The sequence below is a fragment of the Tauraco erythrolophus genome, unplaced genomic scaffold (assembly GCF_009769465.1).
Source record: "Tauraco erythrolophus isolate bTauEry1 unplaced genomic scaffold, bTauEry1.pri scaffold_47_arrow_ctg1, whole genome shotgun sequence".
In the NCBI taxonomy this organism is placed as follows: domain Eukaryota; kingdom Metazoa; phylum Chordata; class Aves; order Musophagiformes; family Musophagidae; genus Tauraco; species Tauraco erythrolophus.
In genome coordinates this window covers 820,043-833,259 of record NW_028238616.1, presented here as the reverse complement: position 1 = coordinate 833,259, position 13,217 = coordinate 820,043, and the positions used below count along the sequence as shown (strand labels likewise).

The 13,217-nt window shown below is 50.6% G+C and overlaps 1 protein-coding gene across 1 annotated transcript; it reads left to right on the top strand.

Moving 5' to 3' along the window:
* The first annotated feature begins 10,258 nt into the window (after window positions 1-10,258).
* On the top strand, window positions 10,259-12,780 carry LOC147525973 (acrosin-like). Its single transcript, XM_086630713.1, has 5 exons — window positions 10,259-10,332; window positions 10,640-10,840; window positions 11,180-11,445; window positions 11,723-11,868; window positions 12,363-12,780. Exons 1-5 carry the CDS (start codon window positions 10,262-10,264, stop codon window positions 12,714-12,716), a joined length of 1,038 nt encoding a protein of 345 aa, XP_086486839.1. The 5' UTR covers window positions 10,259-10,261; the 3' UTR covers window positions 12,717-12,780.
* The last annotated feature ends 437 nt before the right edge of the window (window positions 12,781-13,217 follow it).

The window sequence follows — 13,217 nt, the reverse complement described above, 5'->3', positions numbered from 1 at the left end:
TGTGCATCCTCCGAGGTTCGTGTCCTGCTCTCCTGAGCACTGCAGTGCCCTAGCGGGACACTTCAAGGGCTCTAGAGGTTTCATCCCTCTTAAGGCTTGTTCTGGCCGAGCACCTCAGGGTTCTTGACCAGAACTCAAGGCGGAGACTGAGCTCCACCTGAACCAGTGCTCCACTAGGGCTAGAGCCCCAGGAGAGGGTGGGTAGGGGACAGGGCTGTTCCAGCACGTGTCTCTTTGTCGGGACGTGTCTGAGCTGCTCTCCTTGTGCTTTGCCTCCGAGGGAGTGGACGCAGACGGAGAAGAGGAGACTCTCCTTGGGACATTCACGTACAACGTGGAAGCAGAGGCTGTTCAGATCTTCCCTCTGAAGGTACGGTCCACGCACGGGGGCAAGATGCCAGGGAGCAAAACAGGTTTGCCTGCAAGCCCACGGCAGGAATAGCGTGAATGGTTTTTCCACCACCGAGAGAGCCCTGGCGGGGCTGGGAGGGCTGAGGAGCACGCGGTGGTGGTAGCGAAAGGACAGCAAGGACAGGGTCAGGCCTGTGGGAGCATCATCCCGAGAGATCCCTGGCTGCACCCACTGCCTTCAGCAGAGCCAGCTGCACGCGTGGCCACTCCACCCAAGCAATGTCTTTGTGCCGTGGAGAAACAGGGACGCCTGGTCGGGCAGCACCGTCGCTCCATCCCGTGGCCCGCTGGCAGGCTGGCCAGTGTCCTCTGCTCCCAGCGTAGCATGGCCCTTGTCGCCCGCCTGCCAGGAGGAAAGCAGCAGAGCAGACAGCGGGAGCTTGGTGGGGTGGAACCCCAGCGGCCCCACACATAGGAGCACCTGCCCGGCCTCTCTGTTGGCACAGAGCAAGCAGCAGAGGGAAGGGGCAGAGGGAAGGGACACAGCCCCAGCCGGGCGGGCATGCGGAGGATGCCCGGTGCCTTCCCCCCTCCCGCATTCCCAGCCTCCCCAGCAGCCCTGGCACCAGCAGCGAGCCCCGGAGTTGCACAGCCGCCCCCACCCACTCTCAGGAGCTTGTTCCTGAGCAGGAGCGGGGCTGGCGAGAGGGAAGATGTTGACTGCTTTGTCACTCCCGTTTCCTTGTCCCTCTTTTCTTCGCAGAAAGCTCCGTTTCCCAGAGCCTTTTCCTACATCAAACTTGTTGTGAAGAGCAACTGGGGACAACCAGAGTACACCTGCATTTATCGAGTGCGGGTTTACGGGAAGATTGGCAAGATGGCACAGGAAAGCCTCAGCTGGAAACAGCGGGACAGAAGAAGGACAAACGTAAAAGAGGAGCGGTGTAATAAGTAATATATTAGAATTTGCCAATCAAATAGAAACCACCATCTCTCAGGAACTAGCTAAGATATATATTAGTTATTGTTTAAATATTAAATATAACCAATTATCGTTTAAATACTAACTGTTACATCAACTGTTGTATGGATTATTGCTGTAAATGTTAGAAGTTGCAAAGTGCTGGTCCCTGCTGTAAGATACGAGCTGCCCAGGAGGAGGCTGGTGAGAAAAGCAAAGACAGATCAGACGGACTCGGGCAGGGCTGTGACTCACGTCTCACACCTCTGCAGGGAGGAAGGGATGCACAGAAACTGGCCCGTGTAGGAAAGATAAGGGCTAATAAAAACTGACATTTGTCTTCAGATAGTGACAGGTAAGGCGACCAGATGTCCACTCAAGGACAGACCAGGCTGGAACCAGTTTGGCTCTGCAAGCTCAGCCAAATCAGGGATTTTAGGGAAGAGGTGAAAAGTGCACAGTGAGGAAGACCTCCGGCCTTCATCCTGAAGACCCCTGCCCACGACCACCAGGAGGCGTGTCAAGGAGGAGCCTGATGCGGATCCTGAGGCGGGGGACTATGGAAATGATCTCATGGGAGAGACTGACCTTTTGGGGGGGGCTATGAGTGTGTTTGTATAAATACAAGAAAACTGCCACGGCGGGGGGGCGTCTTGGTGGAGCGGAGACTCCCGGCGCACCCAGCGCTGTTTGCTTGCTTGCCCTAAATAAATTTTAACTATTAATTTTACAGTTATTGGCTGTTGAGAATCATTTTCTCACCAAACTATTGAAATTAACCTATAACAATTTGGTGCCGTGACTCGGATGCGGGTTAATTTGGTTTGAGATCCCCTCTCTGGGAGGGCGCCCCCGTCTCTAGACGGCCCAGGGTGGGGTCCCTCCATGCCAAATCCCGTACATTCGAACTCGATATAGGGTGAGCAAGCAAAGGAGAAAAGCCGGCAATATACCCCGTAATATTTGTGCACAAAGACCGGATATTGAGTATTCCAGGAAGAGAATACAGGTATTCCAGGAAGAGAATACTGGTAAAATATTCGGTTGGGGTACCATTCGGTATTAGGAGTTCAGGCAGAAACTCCGAGGCTCCAGGTAGAGGGTCTGACACCGATTGGCCGCGGGACGATTGCGATAAATCGTCAGGAAAAGGTTTTTCAGTAAGTGAGGAAAGGCGACTTCGGGTAACGAATCACAGGACCGGAAAAACGGAACAGGGTAAGTAAATGCGTTTCTGCTCGGATTTATTCGGGACCAAGGTGCGAATGAGTGTGTGTGTCTGAGACGTTCACCGGACTTAGAAGTCCACCGGACGAAGCGAGTGTGGACCTCCTAGTAGTGCGGTTCCCATCGCCCGCGAGGGACTGGGCCACAAACGGAGGGAAGGAAAAGGTTATTGTGTGCAAGAAGGCACCTTTGGAATATGGGACAGAAAAACACTAAGGCTGCCAGCCCCTTAGAGAATTATAATGCTAGATTACCAGATATTCCCCCAAATAGCCCTCTGGGCCTAATGAAAGCTCATTGGGACAACTGGCCATCTCTGCAGGGGAAAAGTAGAGAGAAAATAGTACATTACTGTATGAAAGTTTGGGGTGGACAACAGATAAGAGGAGACCATTTGTACTGGCCTGTTTTTGGATCCTTCGAAGACTGGATATGCCAGGCTCTGAATCTTTATGTAAACAGTAAAGAGCCTTTCAGTCAGGAGGAGAATGAATATGCTAGTTTATGGATTAGATCAGACACCCGTACACATATTTTTACATGGGTGGACATAAGAAAGAAACTCAAAAAGATTGAAGATTGGCAAGGAAGAGGGTTGGATGAATTATTGCGAGAGGCGCAGAAGGTGTATGTAAGAAGAGAGGACGAAGATCAAAGGAAGCAAACCAAAATTTTGGTGGCAGCAGTACGTGAAGGTACTCAAAGAGCTTGGGAGCCAGATAGGCCACGACCCCCTCGGGTTGGCAGGCCACAGCAGGCTCTGAAGGTGCGGGAAAATAGGGAAGAAATAGAATGTTATTATTGTCACAAGAAAGGACACTTGAAGAGGAATTGTAATAAGAGGCTGAATGATGAGAAAATTTTAAGGAGGATTAGAGGGCTCAGGGGCTCTATCTGGTGGGGACTCTGAAACAAACCGAGCCCTTGATAAAATTAAAATTGGGTCCCCAGCAACAAGAGGTGGAGTTCTTAGTGGGCTCTGGGGCAGAAAGATCTACTGTCCAAACAGTACCCTGGGGATGTAAAACTTCCTCGGAAAAAGTATCAGTTATTGGAGCTAAAGGGGAGCCTTTTACAGTTCCCGTTATCAAAGACGTACCCATAGAAACTCCCTCTAAATACGGACTGGGATCATTCCTACTAGTCCCAGAGGCAGAATATAATTTATTGGGAAGGGACTTAATGGTGGACTTAGGAATTGAACTAAGAGTGCAAGATAAAGAATTAAAAGTGAAAATATATGCTCTAACGGCAGAAGATGAAGAACGGATTAACCCCGGAGCATGGTATAGCCCCGACTCAGTGGGAAAATTGGATATATCACCAATTGGAATAACTATTAAAAATCCTGAAGAGCCGATAAGGGTAAAACAATACCCTGTCCCGTTAGAAGGACGGCAAGGATTACAGCCTGTAACAGACAGACTGTTGGAACAGGGGCTGTTAGAGCCTTGTGTGTCACCTCGTAACGAACCCATCCTCCCCGTAAAGAAACCAGATGGGCCATATAGAATGGTGCAAGACCTGAGAGCTGTAGATCAGCGAACAATCACTAAATTCCCTGTGGTAACAAATCCTTACGCTTTACCGAGCCATACCCCCCCAAACACACTTGGTATAGCGCAATAAATGTGAGAGATGCCTTTGGGGCTGCTCTCGAGATGCCAGACCCAGGAACCATTGTCCCTTGGAGCGGGAGCCCGGCTGCCCGCGGCTGCTCGCGGAAGCGGCGGCGGGGCCCGGCGCGGCGCACGGCCCCCCCGGGCCGGGCTGCCGGCGGCCGCGGCCCCTCGGCGGGGCTGGCCCTGCCTGGCGCGGCCGCGCTCGGCCCGCCCCGGGCCCCCATTGCCGCCGGCGGCGGGACGGGACGGGACGGGGGGGGCGGCTTTGTGGCGGCCGCGCCTCCCCGTGCGCGGGCGGAGCGGGTCCGGGCCCGTTCGGCTCGGCCCGGCCGGCGCCGGGGGCCGCCGAGCCCGGAGCTGTGAGACACGTCGGGGAGCGAAGGCGTTGAGCGATCGCTGCCCTGAGCAGTTCGGCTGCAGTGGGATTTACGGAATAACGAAGCAAATCGCACAAAACTGCGTAACTTGCAAAAAGATAAATACGAAAGTGTTTCGGCAAGTGGCTTCGGGAAAAAGAAAAACAGCTACAGACCTTTCGAGAGAATGCAGATTGATCTCACTGACCTGCCTAAGGTGGGAAGAGCAAAATATTTATTAGTACTAGTAGATCATTTAACACGATGGGTAAAAGTGCTTACCCTGTAGCACGAGCTACAGCACAAATGGTGGTAAAAATTTTGTTAGAACACTTGATACCTCAATATGGGATAATCCAGTACATCGATTCTGATCAAGGCACGCACTTCACTTCTGAATTAATAAAACTGTTACATCAATCATTAGGTATTCAATGGGAGTACCACACTCCGTGGCACCCACAAAGTTCGGGAAAAGTGGAAAGGATGAATCAAACAATAAAACAACAATTGGCTAAATTAATGAGTGAAACTCAAATGCCTTGGACAAAGTGCTTACCTTTGGCACTTTTAAATATAAGAACAAAACCACACAGTGAAACTGGATTATCACCATGTTACCGAAAATCCGGAATAAGAACCTTACCAACACCCATGGGATGTAGATAAGCAGACACTGCTTTATTGCGGCGCCGGGTGCACGGGGGATATCTCCTCCTAGCGTGCGCCCCTTGCACTGAAATCAAACTTCTTATATAGAGCTGACATATGCAAATCCATTAGTAAATCATACATAAACATATAAATTCCCGAAAATCATTAGCATATTCTCCTCCCATTTCTGATTCTGTGCCATCAAAGTTAGAATCATCGAGAAATGAGTCTGGGGTGCAATATGGGTAGGTGGTCTGTGAGTCGGTGGTCGCGATCTCCCCCTGCCGGAATTACCTTTTGCTTAAGTTCACGGTTCCTGGCAGGTCCCCATAGACCATTACGAAACTGTTACGGTTGGTTTTCTTCATCTCCATTAATCTAGACCTTGATAGCTACATGCATTCTTCTAGTTCTATGTAGGTATCATAAATCAGTTTACAAATCAACTTGTGCTTTGTACTACACGTTCCTACTAAATGATTCTGACCTATCTCTTTGGTCCTGGTACAGGGCTATACAGGAATTCCGTAGCAACACTTTTCATTAAAATATTTCTTAAAACTCTATATTATTAAAATCAACTACTAACTACTAATTGCAAACTATTGATTAAATTTTAATTACCAAAAATTCTAAGTATCAGTAACAACCATATGAAATGTTATATGGTATGCCTTATTCCCAAGGAATGCCCTTGGGAAATAATGTAATTGAGGATCATAATATCCAAAAATATATAGTCATTATTGGAAAAAGATTAAAAGAGTTAAGAGAAATTGGAACGATAGCTCAAACACCGCCTTTAAAGTTTGCAATTCACCAAATAAAACCAGGAGATAATGTTTTGATAAAAACGTGGAAGGAAGAAACCTTATCTTCCCTGTGGGAGGGACCTTTTCTTGTTTTATTAACCACAGAAACAGCTGTAAGAACTGCTGAAAAGGATGGACACACGTTGTGAGTAAAAAGTCCAGTAAAGAAGTGGAAAATAACATCTGAACCGGGAGGAACTAAGCTAACCATCTGATGAACTTACAGAGACCTCCACTGGAGAAATATAAGCTAAGTTACTGTGGGAATTTCATAGCAGTAACTCCGATAAAGCTTAGCAGGAGGTAATATTCCTACAAGCCTCTGGACAGGAGTTGGCACTTGTGCCTGATCATTGTTTAAATGCTGTTGTTTGTTTGTTAGTGTTAAGTGTTCTGCGCGTTTAATATTTACATAATAGTTCAAATTTTTCGGAGCATTCACTGTGGAGCCACCACTCCCTTCATATAAATAGGGAGTAGGACAACAAAACTAAGTATAATATACCAATTAAAAAGAGCTAACCTTGTAACCCCTGCAGGTGCTAAAAAGGACCACCCCTTCGAGATTAAGGAAGAGGGCAAGACCGGATGGGGAATCAGTGGTGCGGCTTAGAAGGTCTGCCAAGGGCTGCAACCCCTTCGGGCTGTGACCGCCGACCACTATGGCCCTTACCGGACCTCTTCTAGGCCTGTATGGGGTGAGTTTCCTGACTCAGGCTGCAGCAAACAACTGCAGTCGATGTGTGGTCACTACCAGAAGGGGACGGGTAAGCTCCCAAACCTTGGTATATCATACTGTTTATGAATGCAAAGCTCAGAAAATAGGAAGCTGCATTTATAACCTGACTCAATATGATTTATGCAAAGAAGAAAACAGAACTGTATGCTGTGATCCAAAGGAACTCCCTTATCAATATTGGATGGAAGTAACGACAAATTCAAAAGAAGGCAGACTAATTGAAACAAGTAAGGTAATAACCGATTTGAGTACTCTGGTATCGATAACTTTTGACGCCTGTGATGCTATTGATGACGACCCGTATAGTAATTGTGGTAACATGGGATGGAGAAAATATTGCAATCAAAGTGAAAAATGTATCTGTCCCAGACCTAAGTCGTTACCACCTTCTAATTGTTATATCAACAATTGGGATTGTCTTGCCAGGAGCTATTACTATTGTGGGGGCGCAGGTTAGACTTGTGCCTGTTGGAGTACAGCTCCCCCATGGGGATGGCCCCAACAATGTAAGGGGACTCAATTAAAAGCAGAAATTAAAAAGGGACGGTTGTCTCCAATTGTACAGCCCATTCTTGTAATCCAGTTAACTATTATAAATCCAAAACAACGGAAAGACCAGGACGTAAAAATTGGACTGTTAATTTATGGACCTGGGGAAGATCTGGGAGCTGTTTTTACACATAATAATTAAAGAAAAGACAAGGGAATCAATACAGCACAGATTATTATTCAACTCCTTCTATCATGAAATGAAGAAAGGAGTAAAATATGAAATTCCCACAATAACTAAAAATTTATTTGTAAATCTTGCTGAGCATATTGTTAAATCATTAAATGTAACTAATTGCTATGTTTGTAGAGGAACAAATCAAGGTGAACGATGGCCATGGGAGGCCATGGAAAGCAATATAAGTAATTCTCAAATATGGAAAAATAAAAAAGGGAAATAGGAAACAACAATGAGTACTCCAGACAAGTATAATTGGAAGAAGTTGCTGGCAAAATCTAAAAGATAACGGAAAACAAGTAGGTAACCTGGAGTGTGAAGGAGATTACCTATGAAATAAAACTTGAAATAATTGGAATAAGTGGGAAAACCCACTGGAAATGAATAATCAATTTAAAAATTGGACCAATGGAACCAATATACCAAATGGTTAGCCAGCTCCTGAAGGTCCTTATTGGATTTGTGACAAATTAGCTTATGCATTGTTGCTGGAAAATTGGACAGGGTCCTGAGTATTAAAAAAAAACATAAGACCCATTTTTTTCCTGTTACCCATAAATCGGGGAGAGTGACTGGGAATTCAAGTGTATACAGAAACCGATGAGTTAAAAAGAAAGCGCTATAAGCGGAATTTGCAAATTGGAAATTGGAAAGATAATGAATAGCCACCTGAGAGAATCATTGCCTGGTATGATCCAGCTACACGAGCAGAAAATGGATCTTGGGGTTACAGAACCCCAATATATATGCTGAATAGGATAATAAGATTACAAGCAGTGCTGGAAATGGCAGTAAACAAAACTGGGGATGCGCTTGGATTAATTGCTAAACAGGAGACCAAAATAAGAACGGCTTTGTATCAAAATCGCCTCGCCTTGGACTATTTGTTGGCACAAGAGGGAGGCGTATGCGGAAAATTTAATCTTAGTAATTGTTGTTTGGCAATTGATGATGAAGGAAAAGCTATAGATGAACTTGGAATGAAAAAGGTAGCTCATGTCCCAGTTCAAGCTTGGAATGGAATCAATCTAGGAGAGTTAAGAGGATTTTTTCAAATTTCATGAATGGTGATTGGCTAACCAAAATTGAAATAGTTATACTAAGAACATTTGAAGGATTGTTAATAATTCCATGTTTGGTACCTTGTGTCATTAGGCTAGTACATTCGGCTATACAGGGAATGCAGATATCTGCAGTACCTGTTAATTCAGAATCACAGAAAGGAGAAACTCATTCCCTGTTAGTAATCAAAACAAGGGAAGATCAGGGACTGATATCCATTCAGCAAGTGCTGACACAATTGGAAACAAAAACACGAATCAATACCATCAAAAAAGAAAATGGGGGATTGTGAAATATGTTCATCTGATTCGTGTTAATATGGGACAATGGATGGATGTGCAAATAGGTGGCAAGGAGCAGGGTGTGCCTGTTCAACATAAGTGATTGTCTGAGTTTCAGATCTCTGTGAAATGCAAAAACGTGAACCTGCGAAATGCCTCGTGATGCTGCTAACCACGAGCCCCAATTGTGAAATGTGTTCCCCTGATACATGGCAATATCAAACAATGCCAGGGCCGCACAGTGACATATGACCTTCTCTGTACATGTAACCTTTAACCATTCTGCTCGTTCTTGTATAACTGCAGCCCTAGAGAAAGCAGAATGGTATGGATGTAGATCTCACTTCTTGCAAAAGCCACCTAACGTTTTGGTTTTTTTTTTCTCTTCTTCTTTTGCTTTGCTGCCAGTTGCAAGGTGTTAGACAAGAGGGGCCTGGGGGCCTGTACGCCCTTAATCTCTAATCTCACTTAACCACTTTTGAGTCAGCTCAGCTCAAGCCATAGATCTGTAAGTTGCACAACCCTTGTGTAAGATAAGCAGGAGCCAAGATGGAGAACAAGGACGGTCCTGATGACTTCGCAGAGCAGAGTCATGATGACTTCACTAGTTTTCTGGGGAGGTGAAAAAGTCATCACGAGGAAGACATACAGCCTTCATCCCTGAGACCCCTACTCACGACCACCAGGAGACACTGCGCACGCGCAACTGGGAGGGTTAGGGGTGGAGACTATGGAGATGACTTCTTTGAGCCCATTGTAATAAGACCACCTTTTCTCAGAAATAATTGAGCATATGTATTAGTAAAAGGAATATAAACCAGAAATAAGAACTACATGGTGTGCGTCTTGGTGGAGCGGAGACTCCCGGCGCAGCCAGCGCTGTTTGCTTGCTTTTATTCGCCTAATAAATGGTAAACTTTAATTGGAGTTCTGTTTGGGACTCACTCATTTATCACAAGTGGAATGATCAGTATGGGAGGTCAACAGAGCAGGGGAATATTGAAAAAGCCGCTGAAAGATGCTGAAGATTCCTGGGACACGGACGGAAACAGCTTTGTTTCCTTGGCTGGCACGAATGGCAAACCAGAGAAACGCAGGTGGAGCAGCACCGTCACCAGCACCCCCTGCACGCAGAAAGCACCACTTGGGCCGTGTCTCCCTCTCCAGCTGATGGGGACTGATGTTCAGGAGTGAAACGTACACACACACGTCACTGCCGAGCGCCGCGAGCACAGCACGTTCATGGGGTGTCTGATCCCAGCTTCAGCCTCCCATCCTGCTTGGAACCCCCATGTTGCCCTCCTGCCCCTCCCCCCTCATTCCGTCACCGGAACCAGCGGCTCTGTGACATCACAGCCCCAGGGCCAAGGGCACCGTGGGCAAGGGGAGCCCGGCAGGCACTACGGCGGCTGCTGCGCTGGTGGTGACTTGCCCTCAGTTCTTGCAGCTGACACGTGGCACTGGCAGCCATGAAACTGCTCCTCGTCCTCATCCTGCTGGCCCTGCGCTGGCCCGTCCACGGCGCGTGGGACACCTGCGGGTAAGTGGCCCGAGTCTCTGGCAGGGAGCTTGGGCAACCCTTCTGGGGTTCACTGGAGGGGGCCCGCGTGTCCCCCGTGGCCACGCCACGGCTTGCCGAGCCCCACCTGGGAGCCTCGGCTCCTCGCCAGCACCCAGGCTGCTGGCACAGCTGCTCTGCAGGGCTAAAGCAGGAACAGGGGCGGACGGACGCACGTCCCACGGGGTTCCTGCTGTCCCTGCAACGCCTGGTGGGGAGGGAGACGGCTGACCTTCAGCCTGAGCAGCAGCAAGCCGCGGAGCAGGGCAGTAACGAGCTTCTGTTACAGAACGACCTGCGGGCTCCGGCCCGTGGACTATTACTATGGCATGTCGCGCGTGGTGGGTGGCAGAGATGCCCAGCCCGGGGCTTGGCCCTGGATCGTCAGCATCCAGGACCCCTGGGAAGGAGGCACGGGGCACATATGCGGAGGGTCCCTCATCAGCTCACAGTGGGTCCTCACGGCAGCCCACTGCTTCATCGAGGCCAGGTAAGGAGGACCAGGGAACGGGCATAGCCCCACCACAGTAGAGCAGGTGCCCTGTCCGCCGCACCACGTGCTCCTCCCATCCCCGTTCCTTGTGGTCCACCCAGTGCCTGGGCACTCCCAAGCCCGGCTGAGAGACGGCTCAGGAGAAGGCTGGGCTCTTGCCACTGCTTCCTGGACGCCTCCAGCTCCACAGCCCTTGTGCCTCAGGCGTGCGAGGGCAGTCGCAGCCTCCGTGCGCTGCTTTCCTCTCTCCCGTGGGAAGCAGAAGGCAGGGAACTGCTGGGCTGCTGCAGCACATGGCCCCGATCCCTCTGACCCCTCTCTCCATCCGCCTTCCAGGCACATCAGCATGTGGCGCGTGGTGGTCGGGGCCACCCGCTTGACTCAGCCGGGCCCCGAGACCCAAGTGCGTCACATCAGGCGGCTGCTGGTGCACGAACACTACAGCAACATCACGGAGCGCAACGACATCGCGCTGCTGGAGCTGGACCAGCCCGTGCAGTGCGGCTACTATGTCCAGCTCGCCTGCGTGCCCGACGCCTCGCTGAGAGTGTCGCAGCTGAGCACCTGCTACGTCAGTGGTTGGGGAGCCACGACTGCGAGATGTGAGTTCCCCAAAAGCGCCGTGCCCTGAGCGCAAGCTTGGCACGCTGGGCAGACGGGTTGGGCTTCCTGACCGCAGAGGCGAAAGCCGGAGCCAGGCTGGGGGGACGTTTGCCTCTGGAGAGATGGGCCTGAGCCATTCCCCAAAGCCAGACGGAAGGGAAACCCGGGACAGTGCCTTCAGGATGCAAAGCCAAGCCCTGGGGAAGGGGTTTGCCTGGATGGGGGGGGAGAAGTGGCAAGGAGCTGCTGGGTGCTAATTGCTTTCTGTGCTCACAGCTGGAGGATCAGCTGATGTCCTGCAGGAGGCCAAGGTCGGCCTCATCGACACCAGGCTGTGTAACAGCAGCCAGTGGTACAGAGGGGCCATCCACAGCCACAACCTGTGCGCTGGCTACGCGCAGGGCGGCATCGACACCTGCCAGGTAGGAGCGTGCGACCTTGTCACTGCTGGGACTTGGTGACAAGCCAAGCCCCAGCAGCAGCACCGGCAGCCCTGTCCCAGCCCAAACGTGCCCCGGCACGTGCTCTGCCCGGCAAGTCACCCTCCCACTGCAGGGTCCCCGCAGCTCTGGGGCTCACCTCCCCTTCCCCAGCTGCAGGTCCTTGCCCAGTGCCCCCCTTGTCCCAGAAGCCCGCGACTCTGCCCAGAAAGCCCAGCCGCTGCTCTTGGCAGTCCACAGCTCCAGATCCCAATCCCTCTTCCACACATCCCAGATCGCCGTGCAGAGAGGGGAGACAGCCCTACCTTACAGACCCACCACCCCCTCCCAGACAGTGTTCCGTAGGCTCCAGCACCCGAGCAGAGCCTTTCTGGGCACTGAATGCAGCGCTGGCAGGTGCTGGGGAGAGAAGACGGCCAACCCTAGTGCTGACGGTGGCCACCAACACCACCTCACTCCTCTCTCCTCCACTGCAGGGTGACAGCGGTGGTCCTCTGGTCTGCAAAGACAACAATGCCGACTACTTCTGGCTCGTTGGCGTGACCAGCTGGGGGAGAGGCTGTGCGAGAGCCAGACGGCCCGGAATCTACACCTCCACCCAGCACTTTTACGATTGGATCCTGCTACAGATGAGACTGCACCCAGCTCCAACATCACGGGTGTGGAGTCATCCTCTCACCCCCTCAGCCCCCTTTCAGAGGCCAAGACCAACATCAGCACCAACACAATCGGACAGGTTTAGCTCCTGCCCCTTCCCACTCCAGAAGCTGGTGCAATTCTTTACTCGGGTGCAGGAGCTCCTGCAGGCCCTGAGGGGGAAAAGGGCTTGAGCCCTGGATGAACAGGATCCAGGGCAGGCTGCAGGCGACCACGACCGCGTCCTTCTGGGGCAACGCCTGCCGATCCAAAGGCAGCCTCAGTGGCAAAGGGCTGCTCTGTCCTGCCCACTCTCCTCTGAGGGCACACAAATGCTGAAGGGGACTTTGTTCTTCAAATAAATTGCCACTTTTCTCAGCAAACCTCGCTTCTGTCAAGTTCAGTCTCCTGGGGGAGGCAAGGACTGCCACGGCTGGCACCTGCAGGATGAGGCTGCAGGTGGGGCACAAAGGGCAAGAGTCACTCCGAAGGGCTGAAAGCGCCTGGGCAGAGAGGAGGGTGCTCAGAGCCACCGTGGGATGGGGCAGACTGGCACATGGAGGCTAGGAAGAGGATGGGAAAAAAACATGTGACATGCAGACAACTTTGCACGTACGCATTAAGGCAGACGAGCCGATGATGAGGGCCAGGCGTACGGCTGAGCTCACGGAACAGAGCGTGGGAAACTGCCGAGC

What these genes read in the sequence shown, in the direction of transcription:
- LOC147525973 (XM_086630713.1), top strand. Translation starts at nt 10,262, where the DNA reads ATGAAACTGCTCCTCGTCCTCATCCTGCTGGCCCTGCGCTGGCCCGTC. An exon ending in GGCGCGTGGGACACCTGCGG is followed by an intron (nt 10,333 to 10,639) that starts GTAAGTGGCCCG and finishes CTTCTGTTACAG; the next exon opens with AACGACCTGCGGGCTCCGGC. An exon ending in GCGGCATCGACACCTGCCAG is followed by an intron (nt 11,869 to 12,362) that starts GTAGGAGCGTGC and finishes CCTCCACTGCAG; the next exon opens with GGTGACAGCGGTGGTCCTCT.